General features: G+C 37.6%; 1 protein-coding gene across 14 annotated transcripts in view; it reads left to right on the top strand.

Moving 5' to 3' along the window:
- Nucleotides 1–25,452, top strand: part of SUGCT (succinyl-CoA:glutarate-CoA transferase) — an 861,069-nt gene that overhangs the window by 86,040 nt on the left and 749,577 nt on the right. For all 14 annotated transcript variants that reach the window (XR_009736133.1, XR_009736132.1, XM_061415379.1 and 11 more), the window contains one exon: nucleotides 21,341–21,484. Coding sequence is in view for 12 of the 14 variants with exons in the window: in XM_061415379.1 (XP_061271363.1) it covers nucleotides 21,341–21,484 (144 nt within the window). In the remaining 2 variants the exon portion in view is untranslated. The remainder of the gene's footprint in view (nucleotides 1–21,340; nucleotides 21,485–25,452) is intronic.

The following is a 25,452-nucleotide window of genomic DNA, read 5'->3' as shown; positions in this document are numbered from 1 at the left end:
GAAGACTCTTGAGAGTCCCTTGGACTGCAAGGACATTCAACCATACCATCCTAAAGGAATCAGTCCTGAGTGTTCATTGGAAGGATTGATGTTGAAGCTGAAACTCCAGTATTTTGGCCACCTGATGTGAAGAACTGACCGATTTGAGAAGAGTCTGATGCTGGGAAAGATTGAGGGAGGGAGGAGAAGGTGACAACAGAGGATGAGATGGTTGGATGACATCACTGGCTCAATGGACATGAGGTTGAGTAATCTCTTGGAGTTGGTGATGGACAGGGAGGCCTGGAGTGCTGCAGTCCATGGGGTCACAAAGAGTTGGAAATGACTGAGCAACTGAACTGAACTGAACTGCCTATAAAGGAGGAACATAAAGAGATCCCTAAATGGCAACATGCAGCTTTGAGGAAATAAAGGAAAATAAGCTTAGTTCAGTCAGTTTTTGTTCTGAAGCACCTTCTTCTCACTCATGTTACCCCCTGGACTGGCAGTGTAGAACCATAACCCTGTTTAGTTGTAACTGAAGAATAGTTTCCACATTGACTTTTGAGAAAAAAAAGTTTAATTTCTGTCTTTAACTGCATAGTCAAAGAGAAGACATCTGAACATTAAGCATGAAGAGCTCTGAGATATTACAAGGATTAATAAGTCTGTGTAAAAGAATACCTTTAAGTAGAGTCAAATGTACTTTTAGTCATCTTTAGACATTCCTTTTATATATTGAGAATTTGAAAGTGAAAAGTGTTAGTCGCTCAGTCGTGTCCAACTCTTTGCAAACCCATGGACGGTAGCCCTCCAGATTACTTTGTCCATGGAGTTTTCCAGGCAAGAATACTAAAGTGGGTAGCCTTTCCCCTCTCCAGAGGATCTTCCTGACTCAGGGATTGAATCCACATCTCCTGCATTGCAGGCAGATTCTTTTCCATCTGAGCCACCAGGGAAACCCATATATTGAGGATAAGCAAGTGCAAAAATAATAAATACTACAGTCTATGGCCTACAGTCATAGTCACGGGAAAAGAACTTTGAACTTGTAATAAAGCTTATATTTATGCTAGTAGGTCATAATTCCTGTCCTGAGGGGTAAGAAATGTTGAGAAACTTTTCATTACAGTTCTATGAGATGCAATTCTACAAGATTTACACAGCCTGATTGAATTAAGGATTTTCAGATTTGGGTCTACTGATTCTTATTTTTCTGTATACTTGAAATCTTTAGAATTGCTTGGAGAACTCTAATACATATATTCCCATGTCTTAGACCTAATGAAACAGAAACCTGAGGTGGTGTTACTTGTATATTTGTATTCTTAGAAAGCCTTCTGAGTGGTTCTGATGATCCACTTCGTTTCGGAATCACTCGTTTAAGTAACGAGAGATACTATTTCTGTTTCTTTCCTCAATCTGTTGAATTCTGGCCTCCATAGGCACCTCACCAATGAAATTGTACTTGGGAAGATTACCAGTGACCTCTTTTTTTAAAAAAATTAATTGATTTATTTTAATTGGAGGCTAATTACTTTATAATATTGTTGTGGCTTTTGCCATACATTGACATGAATCAGCCACAGGTGTACATGTGTCCCCCATCCTGAACCCCCCCTCCTACCTCCCTCCCTACCCCATCCCTCTGGGTATTCCCAGTGCACCAGCTTTGAGTGCCCCGCTTCATGCATCAAACTTGCATTGGCCATCTATTTCACATATGGTAATATACATGTTTCAATGCTATTCTCTCAAATCATCCCACCCTCACCTTCTCCCACAGAGTCCAAAAGTCTGTTCTTTATATCTGTGTCTCTTTTGCTGTGTCACATGAAGGGTCGTCATCCCCATCTTTCTAAATTCCATATATATGTGTTAATATACTGTATTGGTGTTTTTCTTTCTGACTTACTTCACTTTGTATAATAGGCTCCAGTTTCATCCACCTCATTAGAACTGATTCAAATGCGTTCTTTTAAATAGGTGAATAATATTCCATTGTATATATGTACCACAACTTTCTAATCCATTCTTCTGCTGATAGACACCTAGGTTGCTTCCATGTCCTAGCTATTGTAAACAGTGCTGCGTTGTTTGGGGTACATGGGATACACATGTCTGTTTCATGTCTGGTTTCCTTGGTGTGAATGCCCAGCAGTGCGATTGCTAGGTCATATGGCAGTTTGATTTTCAGTTTTTTTTAAGAAATCTCCACACTGTTCTCCATAGTGGCTGTCCTAGTATGTATTCCCACCAATAGTATAAGAGGGTTCCCCTTCTCCAGTGACCTCTTAATTCAAAACTACAGTGGATACTTTTATTTTTTTGTGTATGTGTATATCTATCTATCTATCTATCTATAGAGAGAGTCTTCCCACGTGGCACTAGTGGTAAAGAACCTGCCTGCCAGTGCGGGAGACATAAGAGTGTTGGTTCAATCCCTGGGTCGGGAAGATCCCCTGTAGGAAGGCATGGCAACCCCCTCCAGTATTCTTGCCTGGTGAATCCCATGGACAGAGGAGCCTGGCAGGCTACAGTACATAGGGTCATAAAGAGTTGGACACAACTGAAGTGGCACAGCATGCATATATATGTGTGTGTGTGTGTGTGTGTGTGTGTATATATATATATATAATATGAATTTACAGTTAGTTTTTCTTGGTTATCTATTTTTAAAGAATATTTAACTATTTATTTATTTATCTGGTTGTACTGGGTCTTAGTTGCAGCATGTGAAGACTTAGTTGCAGCATGTGGGATCTAGTTCCTTGCCCAGGAATCAAACCTGGGCCCCCTGCACTGGGAGTGTGGAGTCTTAGCCACTCGACCATCAGGGAAGTCCCTGTCTATTATATTTAATTTATTTTTTTTAAAGATTTTTTGTTTTTTGATGTGGACCATTTTAAAAGTCTCTATTGAATTTGCTGCAACATTGCCTGTGTTTTATGTTTTGTTTTTTTGGCTATGAGGCTTGTGGGATCCCAGCTTCCCAACCAGGGATTGAACCTGCACCCCCTGAGTTCAGTTCAGTTCAGTTGCTCAGTCGTGTCCGACTCTTTGTGACCCCATGGACTGCAGCACGCCAGGCCTCCCTGTCTATTACCAACACCTGGAGTTTATTCAAACTCCTGTCCATTGAGTCGGTGATGCCATCCAATCATTTCATCCTCTGTCGTCCCCTTCTCCCACCTTCAGTCTTTGCCAGCATCAGAGTCTTTTCAAATGAGTCAACTCTTTGCATCAAGTGGCCAAAGTATTGGAGTTTCAGCTTCAACATCAGTCCTTCCAATGAGCACCCAGGACTGATCTCCTTTAGGATGGACTGGTTGGATCTCCTTGCAGCCCAAGGGACTCTCAAGAGTCTTCTCCAACACCACAGTTCAAAACCATCAATTCTTTGGTGCTCAGCTTTCCTTATAGCCCAACTCTCACATCCATACATGACTAATGGAAAAACTATAGACTTGACTATACAGACCTTTGTTGACAAAGTAATGTCTCTGCTTTTTAATATGCTGCCTATGTTGATCATAACTTTTCTTCCAAGGAGTAAGCATATTTTAATTTCATGACTGCAATCACCATCTGCAGTGATTTTGGAGCCCCAAAGAATAAAGTCTGCCACTGTTTCCACGGTTTTCCCATCTATTTCTCATGAAGTGATGGGATCAGATGCCATGATCCTGATTTTCTGAATGTTGAGCTTTAAGCCAACTTTTTCACTCTCCTCTTTCACTTTCATCAAGAGGCTCTTTAGTTCTTCTTCACTTTCTGCCATAAGGGTGGTGTCATCTGCATATCTGAGGTTATTGATATTTTCTGGTGGCAGTCTTGATTCCAGCTTGTGCTTTATCCAGCCCGGCGTTTCTCATGATGTACTCTGCATATAAGTTAAATAAGCAGTGTTACAATGCAACCCCTGAATTGGAAGGCAAAGTCCCAACCACTGGATCACAACGAAAGTCCCAGTTACCTATTTTAAATATAGTAGTGTGTACATGTCAATCCCAAGCTCCCAGTCTATTCTCCCTCTCCTCCCTGCTGGTAACCATAAATTCATTCTCTAAATCTGTGAGTCTTCTTTCAGATTCCACATGTAAGCAATATCATTTATTTGTCTTCCTGCGTCTGACTTACTTCACTTTTCTTATTTCACGTTAGTGACAGAAGACAGGTGTTGGCTACCTACCCCTCCTTAATGTTCTTTTTCCTCCTTGTCTCCCATGATATCAATCTTTCCTAGTTTTCCTCCCACATGTCTGTTCTCTCCTCAATTTTCTTCATGGCCTCCTCTTCCTCAGCCTCCTTTTGAAATGATTGCACCCAGAATTCTGTACTTTGGCCTCATCTATTCTTTTCACTCTTTTATACTCTCTAATACTGCAGTCATCAGCCACATGGGACTGTTAAGCATTTGAAATGTGGTGAGTTTGAATTGAGATGTGCTATTAAGTGTAAAAAGTACATTTCAAAGACATATCAACAAAACCTTGTAAAATTTCTCATTAGTAATTTAAAAAATGGATTGCATTTGGAAATGATAGTATTTCAGATATATTCAGTTAAATGAAATACATTATTAAAGTTAATTATACTGATTTCCTTTTATTTCTTTAGTGTGGCTAATAAAATTTTGAAAATTACATATGTAATTTTTATTTGCTCACATTATGTTTCTATTAGTGTTCGATATGTTCTTCCTAGATAATGTCTCAAACCTACCATGGTTTCAACTACCATATATAATGTTTGGGTGTCAAATTTGTATCTTCCACCCAGTTCTTTTTCCTTTGGGTTTTAGGTTTGCATATTCAACTCTTGATTGAATATATTACTTAAACTGAATAAGCAAACAATTCATCAAACTTCTCTTTCCCTTTATCTTATCTTAATTGAAGTACTAACCCAAACCCAGAAGCTTAAACTTCTGTCCAAACATGTACTAAGTCTGATTGGTTGTGTGTTTTAACTCTGTGACTATTTGTTCTGTCATTTTATTCCTACTGCTGTTGACTTAGTTTGGTCCCTGATCTTTTTCATGAAGAATTGCAGTAATTTCCAGCTTGATTCCCTGCTTCAGATCTCAAACTTTATGATTATTACTCCCGTTTAATCTACACAGTGATGCCAGTGATTATTTTAATTTGTATTCAGTACAACTGAGCTTGGCATTTTTTTCTGGAAAGCTTTAAATTACTCCCTATCCTAGTAAGGGAAACAAATAAATAAACCTAACCTTGCTACATGTGTGATATCAGGCCTCCATAATTTGTCTTTGGTTGTGGTCCAGCTTCATTTCTTATCATGCCCTCACATTCATTCTTTGCTTCAGTCATCCAAACTACTTGCAAACTCTTCTCCAAAATTATAAATAAATTTTAAATATGTTTTAAAAGGGTCATAGATTTCTCTGAGAATGTGATGAAGGTTATTGAACCTTTTCTAGAAAATTAACATACAGAATTTTTGCATATAGTTTCAGAGGGATCTTGGAACACTTAAAACTGGGACAAGAACTATTAACCCAAATATGGAAACTCAAACTTCTGTTTATGTCCTTTTGTTTCCCAGGCATTCTTTCTACATTGTATGCCAGTTTTCTTGATTGTTTGGTAGCCTTGATCTCTGTTCTGCTAACAATTATTATGTAACAAGTCACCTTGAAACTTAATGACTTAAAACAAGGGCAATCATTTTATTAACTTTCACAGCTTCCATGGGTCAGGAGTTTGGGGAGGGCTCAGCTGGGTGGTTCTTGGGGTTTTGCAAGCAACGGCTCTGGGGCAGCTTGGGGCTGCCAGTCATCTCTCCATGTAATCTCAGGGCTTTTCCATGTGGTCTCTGTGCTTGGGTTACTTTGGGTTTCCTAACAGTAGGTGACCTCAGAGCAGTCAGACTGTTTATATTGGGCTTAAGGCTCTACCAACACAAGTGTTCTGGTAAAAAAGGCAAAGTCACTGATATACATGTTCTATGACACAGTTGTGAAAGTCATACTGTAACCCTTATGCAAAATTTTATTGATTACAAGCATGTCACAAGACCACCCAGATTCAAGGAGAAAGAAATTAGACTCCTTCTGTTGCTGGAGTAGGCAGTTTCAAGATACTAAAAGGGACGTGTGGAATGGGAGATATTACAGCCATCTCTGGAAAATGCAATCTGTCACAGTCTCTCAACATGCTACAAAGAGCAGGTAGGATTTAGGAACAATCCTTCCACTTTGTGGAGAAATCAGTGGACTTTTGTAGCTTTAATTACTCTTTTCTTGACTTTGCAAAAATTGGTTATGGATTAAATTTTATGATCTCAGTATAGACATAATTTTAGTGTCTGAAACTAATTATCAAAGATAGAACCAGAGTGAATGAAACAGAACAGCTGTCTCTTGATACAGTAGATAGCAATTCAGAGCAAATAAAAAAGGATGCTTTCACTATTTATTCCCACCTTTTTTTTTTATTTTATTTTTATTTTTTAACTTTATAATATTGTATTGGTTTTGCCATATATTGAAATGAATCCGCCACAGGTATACATGTGTTCCCCATCCTGAACCCTCCTCTCTCCTACCTCCCCATACCATCCGTCTGGGTTGTCCCAGTGCACTAACCCACCTTTTTTTAAAAGATTTTTTTTTGATGTGAATCATTTTGAAAATCTTTATATAATTTGTTACAATAATGCTTCTGCCTTATGTTTTGGTTTTTTGTCCACAAGGCATGTGGGATCTTAACTTCCAGATCAGGGATCGAACTTGCACCCCCTGCACTGGAAGGTGAAGTTTTAAACACCAGGGGAGCACCCTATTCCTACCTTTTCAAACGTGTATTTTAATGACTTGATAATCCATGTAGATTAAATGAATACACTGCCATAGACAGCAGAATGTTAAGTGTTCTGCATGCTGATGGTTTGTTATCATGTTCAAAGGCTGGTCTTAATAAGCCACTGGTTCTATCTAATTTTTGTCATAACTCAATAAGGCTAAAATAATTTTTTAAACCAGATTATCTGTTGGGTTTATGTGGCTTATTCTGGCAACTCCATGCATGTGGTTATCACAACTGCATAAAATATTTGTAACCAGTTTATCTTGGAGGGTTCAGGAAGAATTGTATTGGATAACCTATAGTTCTCGTGTGGACAGATTTTTCATCACAAATAATTTCATTCAAAGTCCATAGTAATGGGGGAGGGAGGAGGGAGGAGGGTACAGGATGGGGAACACGTGTATACCTGTGGCAGATTCATGTTGATATGTGGCAAAACCAATACAATATTGTAAGGTTAAAAAAAAATATATAACACACTAAAAAAAAAAACAAACAAAGTCCATAGTGTAGTTCTTTGAGACATCATTTATTGATAAGAAATGAAAATTAAATGAAATAGGTAAACTTATAGGGTAGAGAAAGTCCTCACGAGTTCCTCTGTTTTGTTTCTTCTAGGTATGACTTACCTAAATCATTCCAGATATAGATAACTCTTGACTGAGTTATATAAGATTGACTTCAGAGGGGGCCTGTTAAATATAGGATTGTTTATATGCTGATCTTAGTGGATGTGAAAGATGTTTCATCTCAGAAATTAGAGTCATTGATGTTTCGTTTAGATTTGTTTCTCTGATCCATTAGCTCAGAAGCTATAGTGCAGAAACTAAAACTGGGAAACTTTTTCTTGAAGAACAACATGAAGCAAAATAACTTTTCAAATTGTTTCTTAGGCCATTCCTTAAAATATCCCAATTCCCCAACCATCCATTCCATTTTCTCCCAGTCTAACCCTGTTTAAACTCAAGAGGACAGCCAGGCCGGATGATATTTTGGGCATCTCACTGTGGGAGCCAACTCAGAATGATTTAGATGGTATTTAATCACTAGACAAAAAAATAGTGTGTTTTGTGTGTTAACGTATCTTTGAAAATTTGTAGTTTTGTCTACTTTTTAATTTAGCAGGCTCTCAGTGAATGGATTCTTCTAGTTATTCTTTGAAGAAGTTTTGGTTTACATTTTCCAGAGTGGTTAAAGTATATTTCTCTGTAGATGCATTCGATTACTTGCCACTCACTTACATTTTGTAGAACAAACTCTCCTACATCAGAACTGATTATTTCTTACTAACAATGTAGTACAAATGACAAACCAACTCACGCATTTAAAAATTTTGCTTTTGGACTTTCCTGGTGGTCTAGTGGTTGAGACTCTGCATTTCCAATGCAAGGGGTGCAGATTTGATCCCTGGTTAGGGAACTAAGATCCCCCCATGCTGTGCAGAATGGACAAGAAATATAAACAAATAAAAAAATTTGCTTTCTAGGGATTGCTGAAGAGGAGTGATGATGAACATTGGAATTAGGATAATATATGGAGGCAAGATGGTAGTGAAAAGAACAGAAGCTTTGGGGTCAGGATTCCTGAGTTCTAGTTCTAGTTGTATCTTTTGGTCTCTATGACTTTGACAAGTTAATTTATCCACTAAAATGGGGATACTGTTGGTTCTTGTGAAAGTAAAAGTCACTCAGTCACATCCAAGTCTTTGCGACCCCATGGACTATACGGTCCATGGAATTCTCCAGGTCAGAATACTGGAGTGGGTAGCCTGTCCCTTCTCCAGGGGATCTTCCCAACCCAGGGATCGAACCCAGGTCTCCTGCATTGCAGGCAGATTCTTTACTAGCTGAGCCACAAAGGAAGCCCAAGAATACTGAAGTGGGTAGCCTATCCATTCTCCAGCGGACCTTCCTGACCCAAGAATCAAACTGGCGTCTCCTGCATTGCAGGCGGATTCTTTACCAACTGAGCTATCAGGGAAGCACTGATAGCACTGATCGGTACTTACAGAATTATCACTGAGAGTTAAATGTAACCACATATGTTCAGGCACTTTGAAAAGTTGTACGTACATGACATTATGAACATACAGGAGACCTGAAGGTAGTTTATTACTGGCTTACTAAATACAAAATAGTTAAGAATCCAAACCTGGTCATGAAGGCTTAAGAAAAGGCAGTTGAATCCAGTAATGTGCTGGAGGCAGTGGATTGAGGGTCAGCTGATTTGGAGTCTCCTCCCAACGTAGCTTCTAAATGCTTATTACATCTTATACTATTTACTTAACCTAGCTGTTCCTTAGTTTCTCATCTGTAACAAGGATTGCTTCCTCCTAAGGGTTGTGCAAAAAGTTAGTTAGACACTGATTTTAAAGTGTAGTATAGGATGTTGCATTCTGTAAGGCTGATATCTCTAAGTTGTTACCTTTAAAATTTGGAAGGGCAGAAAGCTTTATTATTAGGAAGAAATTCTTAGTGTTAGGTAAGCAAGCATCCACATGGAATCCAGAGAATGGCACAAGTCAGTTTGTTACATTTTCCCATAAGTTGCCTGATGTGCAAGTGAATCAGGAGAATGGACTCTTAGAAAAGAGTCTTAAATCTTTCTTTACTTCCCTCCTCCTGGCATCCCACTTTATTATGTTTTTGGCTTCTGACCTGTGCTTTGTTGGTGTTGAGAAGGAAGTGTGAGTGAGAGATAGATTAGAACTTTGAACCTTTTAGGATGTGATTAATAAAAATGTTCCAGGCTCTAGGTGGAACATCTAAAAACTTGCTCTGATTGCTGTAGTGCATTACAATGCTAACTCTCTTTTCTTTGTCTCGCCAGGGATCTCTTTGCCAATAAGTAGCAGAGGCTGATCTTTTAACACCTGTATGCTTTGCTGCTTCTCTGCCTCCACTGATAAGAGGAATTAACTATAGAATCTTTTCAAATTCTAAAAAGGGTGATTTTGGTTGGAGGACTCAGAGTCACTAAGTCACACAGGTGATAGATTTTTTTAATGCCCATTTATAGGTGAAAAAGTGAAGGTGCTTACAGGTAAATCTACAGCTTTGAGTTTCATGTTTCAGCCATTAAACAGAATTTTCTTCATGTAGAGGAAGTGTTACTCTGTGAAAACTTGTGATTGTCATTATAAGCATTTTTTTTTTTTTTTTTTAGCATCGATGAATGGTTCGAGTAGATTACTTATTTGGAACAGGAGGTTCAGACACTGTAGTTCCAGACTCTGTACTCATGAAGTGTGAAGGCAGGGACCGTGGTGACCGTGTTCTTCCTATTCATTAAAACCCTTGTGTGACCTGAATATACCATTTTATGTTCTCTGTACTGCTCTATTTCTACTTAAAGATTCTTTTCCTAACTAGGGCTGCAAGTCATACTTACAGTTGCTTTCATAATCAAAATATTACCATCATATTAAGAAACTTAATTTCCTGTTGATTTTTCCCCAAATTGACTTAATTTTAATCCCTCCTTTACCAATCAGTAATCAAAGTCTGTGAATTCAAATTTCTAAGGATCTTTTGAATACATACATTCCCTCTTTCCTCTATCTTGATTGAGGTTCCCATATTGTCTCTCTCCCCTGAGCCATTTCAAATCTTTCTGGAGGGTCTTCTATCACCACCCCAAGTTTCTTTAAAAAGTCACATTTATACAGTCTTTTATACTCATAAAGTGCTTTTTTATACAACTTTTCTTTAATCTTCATGCCAATTGATGAAGTATATTTTATTACCAACATTTTATAATTGAGAAAAAACTAACAAAGGCTCAGAACTTCCCAAAGCTTATGCAGTTAGTAAATGGTCAAATTCATATTTCAGAAAATAGATCATTGAAAAAACTCATGTGCCCCAGAGTAACAACAAAATTTTCTGTAGGTTGCATTTGTATAATGAATGACTCATTGTGAAATAAAAAATATGACATAGAGACATGGATGTATTTAAGAATAACTTTTTATTTTGGAAATGAAACCAACTTCTTTTAAGAAGTTTTAACGTTTTTGTTTTATGAAGTAATTAGGTTGAGTAATAGACTAAGGAGAAAAATGCTTGGTGACCTTTCAAATTTATGCCTGTTTATTAACTATCTGCCAGCACTGATTTAGAGTTTCTTATGCACTTTTTAACCAAAGTTTTAACAAGTAACTTAGAAAAACATCATTTTTCCTTTTTCCCTTCTCTCCTTTCTTTCCTTTAAAAAATCTATTTCATTTGGCAAACTCTGAAAGTAGTGAGGATAGATATGGGGAAATACAAAATGTTCAACACTCTTAAATTGTATCTGGGAAATAATCTTTTTTATATTCTTAATTTTTTAATTAAAGAGATTGTGCTGTAAAAGAAACAAATGAACACCTTTACAGGTGAATAGTTTTTTTTACCGCCTTCTTCTCTAGACTGAATAATTTTCTAAAATTTTATCAGTAAAAACCACAAACATTTCTGCCATTTTGAAACTGTCAAATTTTATTTTTTAAAGAAATAATTCAGATTTTATGTTTCAAGTTTAAAATTTAAAGGCAATTTTATACTTAGAGAAAAGTTGCAAGCATAGTACAGGAAAGTTCCTATACCCTTCATCTGGTTTCCTCTAATGTTAATGCTTTACAAAATCATAGTATTGGGTTGGCCAAAAAAGTTTGTTCAGGTTTTCTGTACCGTTTTATGGAAAAATCTGGACAAACATTTTTGCCAACCCAATACAATGATCAAAACTAAAAATTAACAGTGGTATGATACTATTAGGGTTTCCCTGGTGGCTCAGCAGTAAAGAATGCACCTGCTAATATAGTAGATGTTGTTCAGTTGCTCAGTTGTGTCCAACTCTTTGCAGCCCCATGAACTGCGGCATGCTAGGCTTCCCTTTCCTTCACTATCTCCCTGAGCTTGCTCAAATTCATGTTCACTGAGTCACTGGTGCCATCTAACCAACTCATCCTCTGTTGCCCCCCATCTCCCCTGGCCCTGAATCTTTCCCAGCATCAAAGTCTTTTCCAGTGAGTTGGCTGTTTGCATCAGGTGGCCAAAGTACTGAAGCTTCAGCTTCAGCATCAGTCCTTCTAATGAATATTCAGGGTTGATTTCATTAAGGATCGACTGGTTTGATCTCCTTGCTGTCCAAGGGACTCTCAAGAGTCTTCTCCAGCACCACAGTTCGAAACATCAGTTCTTTGGTGCTCAGCTTTCTTTATGGTCCAGCTGTCACATCCATACATGACTACTAGAGCTTTGACTGATGGAAAAACTAGAGCTTTGACTAAAAGAACCTTTATTGGCAAAGTGATATCTCTGGATTTTAATACACTATGTAGGTTTGTCATTGCTTTCTTCCAAGGAGCAAGCCTGTTAATTTTCTGTCTGCAGTCAACATCCGCAGTAATTTTGGAGCCCAAGAAAATGAAATCTGTCACTGTTTCTATAGTTTCCCCATCTATTTGCTGTGAAGTGATAGGACTAGATGCCATGATCTTTGTTTTTTGAATGTTGATTTTTAAGCCAGCATTTTCACTCTCCTCTTCCACCCTCATCAAGAGACTCTTTAGTTCCTCTTCACTTTCTGCCATTAAAGTCGTATCATCTGCATATCTGAGGTTGTTGATATTTCTCCTGGCAATCTTGATTCTAGTTTGTGAGTCTTCCAGCCCAGCATTTCACATGATGTACTCTGCATATAGAGGCTTCCCAGGTGGCACTAGTGATAAAGAACGCACCTGCCAATACTGGAGACATAGAGATGCAAGTTCAATCCCTGGGTCAGAAAGATCCCCTGGAAGAGGGCATGGCAACTCACTCCAGTATTCTTGCCTGGAGAATCCCGTGGGCAGAGGAGACCGGTGGCCTACAGCCCATGGGGTTGCATAAAGTTGAACACGACTGAAATGACTGAGCACACATGCATTCATTCTGCATGTAAATTAAATAAGCAGGGTGACAGCCTTGACGGACTCCTCACAGTTCAATCCCTGGGTGGGGAAAATCTCTTTGAGAAGGAAATGGCAACCCACTCCAGTGTTCTTGCTGGGAAATCCCATGGACAGAGGAGCCTGGCAGAGTTCAATCTGTGGGGTGGCAAAAGAGTTGGCCACAACTTAGTGACCAAATAACAACAATAACAATGATACTATTAACTGCACATTTCATTCAGATCTACCTAATTTTTCCACTAATGTTCAGGTTTTACTTTTAATGAGTTTTTAATACATGTGGTATGAGTTGGCAAAAGAAAATAACATTGAAACAGTGAGAATGGAGAAATACACAAATGAATATGTAAAGTGAGTAACTGGGAGGACTCTTAATATTTTTTATATTGTACTTTGTCCTCTAACTATAACTGTATGTCTTAACTCTTAAGTAGAATCTTCTTCTTGTACCTTTGTTGATGATAGGCATACTTGTTTTAGCTATTTAGGAAAATCATCACAAATTGTTCTTACAAAGGCTACATTAACTTAATATACAAAGCAGTTCCTAAGTGACCATGAAAAAAATCATTCTACTGTTGATTATTAGAGTTAAAATTTAGTAAAATAAAAATATTGCTTGATTTCCAGAAGTCTACATATCAGTTTAAACCCACTTCTTCCAACAAATTATAATGAGATTCTAGGACATATTGCTTAACAAGGTCAGTGATGACCCATTTTTTTATGTTGTATTTCTACTTTTTATATTAAAAAGCACACAAGTTAAATAGACTTGTGTCTATAGATACAAGACAAAATATATAGACAAAATATTTTGATGCATATACAACCCATGTAGTAACTGGCTGTGCCTGAATTACCCATTTATCCTCAAATACATTTATTAAGGATTGTGAGGGATGAATTCCTATACCCATTGACATAAAAAATTGTTCAATCACTAAATCGTGTCTGACTCTTTGTGACCCCAGGGACTGCAGCACTATAGGCTTCCTGTCCTTCATATCTCTCAGAGTTTGCTCAAATTCATAGTTTATTGAGTCAGTGATGCCATACAAACATCTCATTCTCTGTTGCCCCCTTCTCCTCCTGTCCTCAATCTTCCCCAGCATAGGGTGTTTTCCAGTGAGTCAGCTCTTTGCATCAGGTGGCCAAAGTACCACCCCATTTTTCTTAGACTTGAGGAGAAGAGATGCACTGGCTTGCACTGTCACAGCATTAGGGTTTCAATGGGGCTCCAGATGTAGAGCTCCATTTCAAGCGTATACACAGCCCCTTCTCTGAGTCTGCCTGATTGCACCTGGGAATACTTAGTCATTTGACAGCCGCAGTGTGGTTCTCTGTGGGGTTTCCTGCCTGCTAAATGGTGATTTATTTTTACTTCCTTATTCCTCTGGCATGCTGACAATTCTTAGATGACAGGAATGTGATTATGAAGGATTTCCAGTGTATGAGCATAGTCATCTCTGAATTATACTAGAATACGAACAGGTATGTCCTCTTTAATTATTGTTACCAAATCAGATATGCAAATGACACCACCCTTATGGCAGAAAGTGAAGAGGAACTCAAAAGCCTCTTGATGAAAGTGAAAGTGGAGAGTGAAAAAGTTGGCTTAAAGCTCAACATTCAGAAAACAAAGATCATGGCATCCAGTCCCATCACTTCATGGGAAATAGATGGGGAAACAGTGGAAACAGTGGCTGACTTTATTTTTCTGGGCTCCAAAATCACTGCAGATGGTGACTGCAGCCGTGAAATTAAAAGACGGTTGCTCCTTGGAAGAAAGGTTATGACCAACCTAGATAGGTTGATATTGAAAAGCAGAGACATTACTTTGCCAACAAAGGCCCGTCTAGTCAAGGCTATGGTTTTTCCAGTGGTCATGTATGGATGAGAGAGTTGGACTGTGAAGAAAGCTGAGCACTGAAGAATTGATGCATTTGAACTGTGGTGTTGGAGAAGACTCTTGAGCGTCCCTTGGACTGCAAGGAGATCCAACCAGTCCATTCTAAAGGAGATCAGTCCTGGGTGTTCTTTGGAAGGAATGATGCTGAAGCTGAAACTCCAGTACTTTGGCCACCTCATGCGAAGAGTTGACTCATTGGAAAAGACTCTGATGCTGGGAGGGATTGGGGGCAGGAGGAGAAGGGGACGACAGAGGATGAGATGGCTGGATGGCATCACCGACTCGATGGACGTGAGTTTGAGTGAACTCTGGGAGATGGTGATGGACAGGGAGGCCTGGCGTGCTGCGATTCATGGGGTCGCAAAGAGTCGGACACGACTGAGCGACTGAAATGAATTGAAACAGCCTTGCATGAAATATAACTTCTAGAGTTCCACTAAATATATGTTCTTTTGTTGTTGTTGTTCAGTTGCCCAGTCGTGTCTGACTTCTTGTGACCCCATGGACTGTAGCACACCAGGGCTCCCTGTCCCTCACCATCTCCCGATGTTTGCCCAAGTTCATGTCCATTGCATCGGTGATGCCATGCAGCCGTCTCATCCTCTGATGCCCTCTTTTTCATCAATACAAGAGACTAGTTCTTTAGCAGGCCTTTAAAAAGATTTTTAAAATTAATTTTATTTTTGTTTATGTTTATTTTTCTGTTTTAATTACCAGCATCATGATGGTATTAATATTTAAACAATGAAACAGCTTTATGGAGACATAATTCATGTACCATACAATTCATCCATTTAAAGTGTGCAATCCAATGTTTTCTAGTATATTCACAGAGTTGTGCAATCAATTTTAGGACATTTTTATCATCCCCAGAAGAAACTCTAGGCCCATTAACAGTACTCCCTATTCCGTCTTGCTCTCAGCCCCAGGTTCTACTTTTTCTCTCTATGGATTTGCCTATTATGGATGTTTCATAAAATTGATATATAATGTGTGACATTTTGTGACTGTTTTCTTTTTCTTAGCTTAATGTTTTCAAAATTCTTCCATGTTGTAGTATGTATTAGTTCTTCATTTCTTTTTATTGCCTAAAATATCCTATCATATAGCTATACCACACTTTATTTATACATTTTTCAGTTGATGGATATTTGGGTTATTCCCACTCTTAGGTTACTGTGAATAATGCTGCTATGAAAATTTGTGCACGTTTCTTGGGGGAACATATGTCTTTTTGTGTGTGTGTTAGTCGCTCAGTCGTGTCTAACTCTTTGCGACCCCGTGGACTGTAGCCCGCCAAGCTTCTCTGTCCATGGGATTTTCCAGGCAAGAATACTGGAGTGGGTTGCCATTTCCTTCTCCAGGGGATCTTCCAACCCAGCGATCAAACCCAGGTCTCCCGCATTGCAGGTGGATTCTTTACCAGTGGAACCAAATATATCTAAAAAATCAGTGCCAAATTGAAGATCATGAGGATTTACTCCTATATTCTTTTTTAAAAAATAGTTTTAGCCTATATGTTTAAGTCTATTGTCCATTTAGAATTAATTTTATATATAGTGGGGCTTTCCTAATAGCTCAGTTGGTAAAGAATCCGCCTGCACTGCAGGAGACCTGGGTTCGATCCCTGGGTTGGCAAGATCCCCTGGAGAAGGGAAAGGCTACCCACTCTAGTATTCTGGCCTGGAGAATTCCATGGGCTGTATAGTTCATGGGGTCGCAAAGAGCTGGACACGACTGAGCAGCTTTCACTTTATATGTAGTGTGAGGAGGGAGTCCAACTTCATTCTTTTAAGCACTTTTTGAGGACCGTTTCTGAATTATACTTGGTATGCTTGTCAAAACTGAAGGTGAGAATTTCCATTGTCTGTGTTTCTACCTGGGCTATCCATGTGGTCTTGTTTACAATAGCTTTGTAGTAAGTTTTAAAATGGGAAGTATGTGTCCTCCGACTTTGTTCTTTTTCTAGATTGTTTTGGCTATTCTTTGTCCCTGAAATTTCCATATTAATTACTTTCTAAGACACCTAGGATTTTGATAGGTGAAATTGCACTAAATCTGTAGATCAATTTGAGAAGTATTGCAATATTAAAAAATTTGAATCTTTTGAAACATGACAGTGAGGTGTCTTTCCATTTATTTAGATCTTCTTTAATTTCTTTCAACCATATTTTGTAGCTTTCAGAATATGTTTGTATTTTTTTTGTTAAATGTATTCATATTTTAGTTTTCTTGATGCTATTGTAAATGAAATTGCTTATTAATTTCATTTTTGGTTTATTTATTCTTTACTGTGTAGAAAAAATATTAATTTCTCTATGGTGCCTTATATCTTGCAAACTTTCTAAACTCACTTACTTGTTCTAAGAATTTTCTTAGTGGCTTCCTTTGTATTTTCTGTATAAATAAGTATGTCACCTGCAAATAAAGTTAGTTTCATTTCTTTATTTCCAGTCTTTTTTTTCTTCCTTAACTGCACTGGTTAAAACCTACAGCATAATGTTTAATTGAAGTGATGAGAGCAGACATCCTTGTCTTGTTCCTAATGAGGAAAAACATTCGGTCTTTCACCTTTAACTATGATTTTAACTTTTCTTCACATTTACCCTTTAAGGGCTTGAAGAATCTTCTTCTATTCCTAGTGTGTTGGTGTTGAATATTTTATCATGAAGGGTTTTATCTTATGTTTATCTTGACTGTTGTAGTTCAGTCGCTAAGTTGTGTCCACCTCTTTGCGACCCTGTTGACTGCAAACATCCCAGGCTTCCCTGTCCTTCACCATATCCCTGAGTTTGCTCAGATTCATGTCCATTGAGTCAGTGATACTATCTAACCATCTCATCCACTGCTGCCTCATTCTCCTTTTGCCTTCAGTTTTTCCCAGCATCAGGATCTTTTCCTATGAGTTGGCTCTTCACATCAGGTGGCCAAAGTATTGGGGCTGCAGCTTCAGCATCAGTCCTTCCAGTGAATATTCAGGATTGATTTCCTTTTTTTCTATTTATTCTTTAGTCAGTTTCAGTAGTTTGTATCTTTTTAGGAGTTTGTCCATTTCATCTAGGTTATCAAAATTGTCAGTGTATAATTCTTCATTTTATTTCCATATAATACTTTTTATTTATTCAAGTTGTTAGTGATGTCCAACTTTCATTCCTGATGTTAGTAATTTGAATAGTCTCCTTTTTTCTTGGATGATTCAGCTAAAAGTTCATCAGTCTTACTGATCTTTTCAAAGAGCCAACTGTTCATTTTGTTGATTTTCTCTGTTGGGATTCTATTCTGCATTTCATTAGTTTTGTTCTAATGTGTATTGTTTCCTTCCTTTTGCTTGCTTTAGTTCAGTTTGCTCTTCTTTTTCTGATATCTTAAAGTAGAAAACTAGGTAACTGATTTGAGATCTTTCTTCTTTTTTAAGTTGGTATTTACAATTCTTCTTCTTTTTTAAATTGGTATTTACAATTCTAAATTACCTTCAAATACTGCTTTAGCTGCATCCATAAATACTGGTATGTTGTGCCTTTATTTTTATTATCTTGAAGTATTTTCTAATTATATGATTCCCTCTGTTACTGGTGTTTTGGGAGTACACTGTTTACTGTCCACATAGTTTTGAGTTTCTCCAATATGCATGTTATTTACTCGAAATTCATTTCATTGTGATCTGAGAACATATTTTGTATGAAGTCACTCACTTAAAATTTATTTCAGCTTGTCTGATGGTCTAGGATATGGTCTGTCCTAGAGAATGTTCCATGTGCACTTGGGAATGTGCATTTTATATCTGTTAGATATACTTGGTTTATAGTGTTGTTTAAACTTTTTATTTCTCTTTCTAATCCTCTGTCTAGTTGCATTGTTCACTATTCACGTTTCAGGTTTGACATCCCTACTAGTGTTCCTGCAGGGTTTATTTCTCTCTTCCGACCTGTCACTTTTGCTTTTTGTATTTTGCTGGTTCAATTTTTGGGTGCCTGTATGCTTTTGTTATACTTCCTCGTGCATTGATCCTTTTTTTGTTATAAAATCTCTCTGTTTTTCTCTGGTAGCTTTCTTTTTGTTTCTTTTAAGCCTATTTAGTCTGATATTCATATAGTCACTCCAACATTCTTATGTGTGCTGTTTGCATGATATATTCATTCCCATGCTTTTATTTTCAGCCTATTCATATCTTTGAATCTAAAAAGTGTCAGCAAGTTTCTTTACCTGAAAACAAAACTCTTTTAAAAAAAAATTGGATTATAATTGCTTTACAATGTTGTTTTAGTTTCTGCTGTACAACAATGTGAATCAGCTGTATGTATACATATATCCCCTCCTACTTAAACCTCCCTCCCCTCCATCCCACCACCCTAGGTCTTCTTCACAGAGAGCAAGCCTCTTTAAATTAGTATTTCACGTGGCAGAAATTGTCGTTTTTCAGCAGTGGCAATTTTGTTTCTAATATATGGATGACAATGTTTATTTAATAGTCAAACATCTCACTATTATGCTGGATAATGTAATGATGTTTTTAGAATATTAGGTATAGTCTCTGCTTTTCAGGAAATTTAAAATATAATATAAAGGATTTATTATCTTATTTGTCCCTATTTGTCTGAAAAGTATGGCAGAGAAAATGTGATTATATTAATATTATAGTGAGAAAGCAGGTGATGTCTATAAACTTAAGTTTGAACTCGCCTCTCACTTTTAATATATTAAAGTCTTAAATCCAAATGATGGTATTAATTTTAAATTTATGGATTCATGCCATTAAAAGTTTTGCCAGTAATAATAGAAGATTCCCAGAAATTTCCAGTTTTTGTAGCACTATCTTCCTTGAAATTGTGTTGACAAGCAGGGGGAAAAAATTGTTTATTCACTAAGTTGTGTCTGACTCTCTTGCAACCCCATACACTGTAGTCCATCAGGCTCCTCTGTCCATGGGATTTCCCAAGCAAGAATACTGGAGTGGGTCTCACTTACTTGCTTTTGACCTATTCAGCTGTATTGTAAGATGATTAGCATAGTTTGTGTATAGATTTCAGAAAAGGAAAAATTAGCTTCTGAAAATGACTGAACAACAGCTGGAATTAATGAATAAGGAGGTGAATGAATTAATATGTCAACCAGGTGAACTGTGAAATGTAGGTTTTATAGGCATTATGTGCAATGAAAGACTTAGCATAATTCAAGGTAGTAAAAAATAGAAACTGACTCAATAATGATTAATAATAATGTTGATAAAAAATTTGATAGCTAATTTTTATGGATACTTTTTGTTTGCCTTGTTCAGTCACTCAGTCATGTCCAACTCTTTGCGAACCCATGGACTGCAGCATGCTAGGCTTCCCTGTCCTTCACCATCTCCCGGTGTTTGCTCAAACTCCTGTCCATTGAGTCAGTGATGCCATCCAACCATCTCATCCTCTGTCATCCCCTTCTCCTCCTGCCTTCAATCTTTCCCAGCATCAGGGTTCTTTCTGATGGGTCAGGTCTTTGCATCAGGTGGTCAAAGTACTGGAGATTCAGCATCAGTCCTTCCAATGAATAGTCAGGGTTGATTTCCTTTAGGATTGACTGGTTGGATCTCCTTGCAGTCCAAGGGACTCTCAAGGGTCTTCTCCAACACCACAGCTCAAGAGCATTAATTTTTTGGCGTTCAGTCTTCTTTATTGTTCAGCACTTACATCCGTGGACTGAATAGTCCATAGGGTAGCAAAGGGTCGGATACGACTGAGCCATTTTTACTTTCACTTTTCTCATACCCATACATGACTACTGGAAAAGCCATAGCTTTGACTAGATGGACCTTTGTTGTCAAAGTAGTGTCTGCTTTTTAATGTGCTCCCTAGGGCTTCCCTGTTGGCTCAGCTGGTAAAGAATCCACCTGCAATTCAGGAGACCTGGGTTTGATCCCTGTGTTGGGAAGATCCCCTGGAGAGGGGAATAACTATCCACTCCAGTATTCTGGCCTGGCGAATTCCCTGGACTGTATAAACCATGGGGTAGCAAAGAGTCGGACACAGCTGAGCGACTTTCACTTTCATGATTATCATAGCTTTTCTTCTACAGAGCAAGTGTCTTTTGCCTGGTACTATTCTGATATCTTTACATATCAGAATTCAAGGATTCTGATTCAAGGTCAAGGATTGGATTGTCAACTAAGACTGACATAAATTGAAGATGTTAATTAGTATTAAAACTTTACTTAAATATTTTGTCATTGTGAGGGCTTCTCTCAATGTCTAGAAGCTGCTTCTGCTTCTCCTGTGCCTTTTGATTGCTTGACTCTTTGAAATTATAAGTAATATATTTACAGTATATTTATCATATTTCTGAACCCACCCTCTACCAACCAAACTAAACAAAACCAAATGCAATAAAACATTTTTAAAAACATGTCTGAAGTTCCCTCTTAATATATTTTACAGTGGGAAGCTTTTATTTCATTTGGTTTTGTTTAGTTTGGTTGGTAGGGGGTGGGTGGGTTGAGAAATATGATAAATATATAGTAAATATAAATACATTCTTGCCACCAACAGATATCCACAATAGCAGTTTGTTGTATTTCTTTTGTGTGTATGTGCACATGATATACAATTCTTTCTTTTATTTGACCTTAGAATATTTGTGAATTTATATGATGGTTTTAATTTTCAATTTGTGTTTTCCTTCACCCAACCCTCAAATCAGGATGGAGATCCAGTTCGTCCAGGAGTGGCCATGACTGATCTTGCCACTGGCCTTTATGCCTATGGAGCCATTATGACTGGATTGATACAAAGATATAAAACCGGAAAAGGACTGTTCATTGATTGTAACCTACTGTCATCCCAGGTACCAATCCAAATAACATTTCAGATAATGGAGGAAAAACATATATCTGTGTTATACGTTTTCATATCAAATCCTGTGGTCATGTGCAAAAACAAAAAACAAAACAAGAGGAACTGCTCCTCCTCCCCCAAAAAAACCCAACAACAGCAAAAGCTGTTCTGTTTTTGTGTCCTTGATGTTGTAATATTAAAATCAGTGGACCACAAAAATTTTGTTATAATGTGGATATTGCTGTGGAACCAGAATTCTAAAGACTGTTTTTATTAGGTCTGTTACTATTTTTGAGACAGAAATGCAGTTGTCATCTTTTTTGTGCCATAGACCATTTGGGTAGTCTGGTGAAGTCTATAGACCTTTCCTCAGAATTATGTTTTTGAATGCATAGAATGAGATATTTAGAATTACAAAGGAAGCCAATTATATTGAACTGCAGTTGTTTCAATGTAAAAGCCAAATTGTATTATAATAGTACATATGATTTTTCATTAATACATTAAAATAGAATTATCTATTAGAGGATTCAATAACCATTGCAATTTTAAAGTAGTGACTGAAGTAACTATAATATGATAAGAAAATGTGCTTAGTATTTACTGGTAATCAAGTCATACTTAGGCACTGCTCATACTCCTGTGGTTTGTTGCCCGTGTTCATAATGGAACAAAATGCTAAATTTACCAACAAATGTTCATATATTCAAAGCTGTGGTTTTTCCAGTTGTCATGTATGGATGTGAACGTTGGACCCTAAAGAAGGCTGAGTGCCGAAGAATTGATGCTTTTGAATTGTGGTGTTGGAGAAGACCCCTGAGAGTCCCTTGCACTGCAGGGAGATCAAACCAGTTAATCCTAAAGGAAATCAGTCCTGACTATTCATCGGAAGGACTGATGCTGAAGCTGAAGCTCCAACACTTTGGCCACCGGATATGAAGACCTGACCCATTAGAAAACACCCTGATGCTGGGAAAGAGTGAAGGCAGGAGGAGAAAGGGATGACAGAGGATAAGTTGGTTGGATGGCATCACTGGCTCAATGGACATGAGTTTGAGCAAGCTCCGGGAGATGGTGAAGGACAGGAAAGCCTGGCGTGCTGCAGTCCATGGGGTCACGAAGAGTTGGACATGACTGAGCGATTGAACAACAACAACATACTCCTGTGGTTTGTTGCTTATGTTCATAATGGAATAAAATGCTAAATTTAATTTAGAGGTTAATGAAAATAAAGGTATATTTTTTTCCATTCAAGTTAATTACTTCCCAAAATTCTTTCCATAAGCTCCAGATTAAAAACACTTGGTCTGTATTGCTGTCAGTTATGTTATGCCAAGTGCTAAGCGCTAAGCAGGTAGAATAAAAGGATTATTTAACTCACTCTCAAATTGACATTTTGCCTGCTTTTCACTGGATGAGACCTAGATGTTGTACTGTATGTGGAGGTTGCTTCTGAATAATTTTTCAGGGAGAGGAAAAAAAGAAAATATCTAATTTGTTCAAGGAGACATTTTAGTGAGGGAAAAAATACTTCATAGAAACCTCAGTTGGGAATTTCAGATTTAAATGGAATTCATGGGAAAATAGTAAACTTGGAACTCTCCTTTGGAGACTTTTTGTTTTCTTTTAGACAAAATTAAGGTGGTATATAGAGGCAAGAAACATTAGTATGGTTGAAGATAAATACTATTAATGGGTTTTCATTACTAGCTTTGAGTTACAGTCAGAGTTTTAATGGTTATATAAAAGGGTGAAAGAACTCTCTCCAAATGAATGATCTATCTCCTTAACAGAGAGGCAGAGGTTAGGTATGGAGTGAAGTTGAAAGTCTTTTCTTCCCTCCCTTAATTTTATAGCTGCAAGGAACCTGAAATAGGTTAAGTCACTACATAAAAATTGCACACCCAGTAAATATGGAATCCATGAAGGTTTCATGGGTTTGTGACTTATGCAGTCACAGAAGGCACTGGGCTTAATTTAAATGCTCTGCTGTCACTGCCTTGAAATTCTTAATAATTTAAAAAATTGGAATATAATTGCTTCATAATGTTGTGTTAGTTTCTGCTATACAACGAATCAGCTATATATGTGTGTATATATATATACACACACATATCCTCTCCCTCTTGAGCCTCCCACCAGCCCCCAACTTAGGTCATCACAGAACACTGAGCTGAGCTCCCTGTGCTATACAGCAGCTTCCCACTAGCTATCTGTAATAGTTTTTGTTTTTTTTCTTTTTTTTTTAAATTTTATTTTATTTTTAAACTTTACATAATTGTATTAGTTTTGCCAAATATCAAAATGAATCCGCCACAGGTATACATGTGTTCCCCATCCTGAACCCTCCTCCCTCCTCACACCCCATACCATCCCTCTGGGTCATCCCAGTGCACTAGCCCCAAGCATCCAGTATCATACATCGAACCTGGACTGGCAGCTCGTTTCATACATGATATTTTACATGTTTCAATGCCATTCTCCCAAATCTTCCCACCCTCTCCCTCTCCCACAGAGTCCATAAGACTGTTCTATCTGTAATAGTTTTTGAATGAGAGGCCCTACATTTTTCATTTTGCCTCAGTACTCACAAATTATGCAGCTCGTTCTGTATTTGAGGTTCTACTTAGGTCTCCTGATCTCTACCTGGACTGCTTTTCTTATAGTATCAATTCTTAACCTGGGAAAAAAATTTCTTGTAGAGTATTATAGAGTTTAATTCTCTTCTGACACCTAACACAGTGATTCACAATCTGGAGGTGTGTGCTTCCCTGGGGGTGGGAATGAAGGTGGGTGAAGTCACAGGTGGGGCTGTTTCAAAGTGAGAGTACAGTAAGTACAGACTCACGCATACTTAGAGTGTGTGTCTAAATCTGTTGTTTGCGTTGCTCCCTGAGGCTGTAAGTTCCATGTGTGCAGGAATAATGTTCATTTTTATTTATGTCTGTAGCCTCTTCAAAGCCCAAGTATTTGTCAAATAGCAGGTCTACCAATCTTTGGAGATAAGTCAGAGAACCACTGTTACCAGTGGATATGCCTCATATCCCTTAGATTTGCGAGGGAAAATTAGAAAAAAGTAGTGAACGATTGACTTAGGATAAGAACTTGATAAACAACTAATGATGAAATGATTTGCTTTTGGTGAACACAGTAGCAGTGATTTAGCCTATTATGTTACAGGTAACCCAGTCAAAGGTTGCTAAAATCACTAGTGTATTTAAGACTCATTAGATCTCTTTTAATAATTGACATAGAACATTATATTAGTTGCAGTGTAAACATGATGATCTGGTATTTGTATATACTGTGAAAAGGTCATCATAATAAGCCTAGTTAGCTTCCATCACTATATAAAGTTACAAATATATTTTTCTTGTGATAGCTTTTAAGATATACTCTTTTAGCAACTTTCAAACGTGCAATATAGAGTCACCATGATGTACTTTATGTCTCCTTAACTTTTAAATTTTATTATTGCAAGTTTATGCCTTTTGACCGCCTTCACCCATTTTGCACACCCCCCGTCCCTCACTTCAACCATCTATATATATATATATATATATATATATATATATATATATATGAACTTGGTATTTTTTTTAATAAAAATAAAAAAAAATTTAGATTCCAGATATAAGTGAGATTCATTGATGGACACTTATTTTGTTTTCATAACTTGGCCAATGTCATTGACTACCCTTTAATGATAAAAATCTATTATGCCTTATTCTAGGGCTTTGCACTTGCACACATACTATTTTATTTAACCCTCATAATCATCATTTGAGGGAGAGAGGTAGATGAGGAATTTCTATTTTCATTTCACTTACAAGAAAACTGAGGCTAAGAGAGGTTGACCTGTTTGAGCAACTGAGTCACAGCAAGACCTCTGGTTTCTGACATCCTGACTGGTTCTCTTGTCCCTGCTTAATGAAGGAAAAGCTTTGGCATTGAGAGACAGGCAAGCTTCAGTTTTCC

The sequence above is a fragment of the Bos javanicus genome, chromosome 4, assembly GCF_032452875.1.
Source record: "Bos javanicus breed banteng chromosome 4, ARS-OSU_banteng_1.0, whole genome shotgun sequence".
NCBI classification, from domain to species: Eukaryota; Metazoa; Chordata; class Mammalia; order Artiodactyla; family Bovidae; genus Bos; species Bos javanicus.
This window is presented reverse-complemented; position numbering and strand designations above follow the sequence as displayed.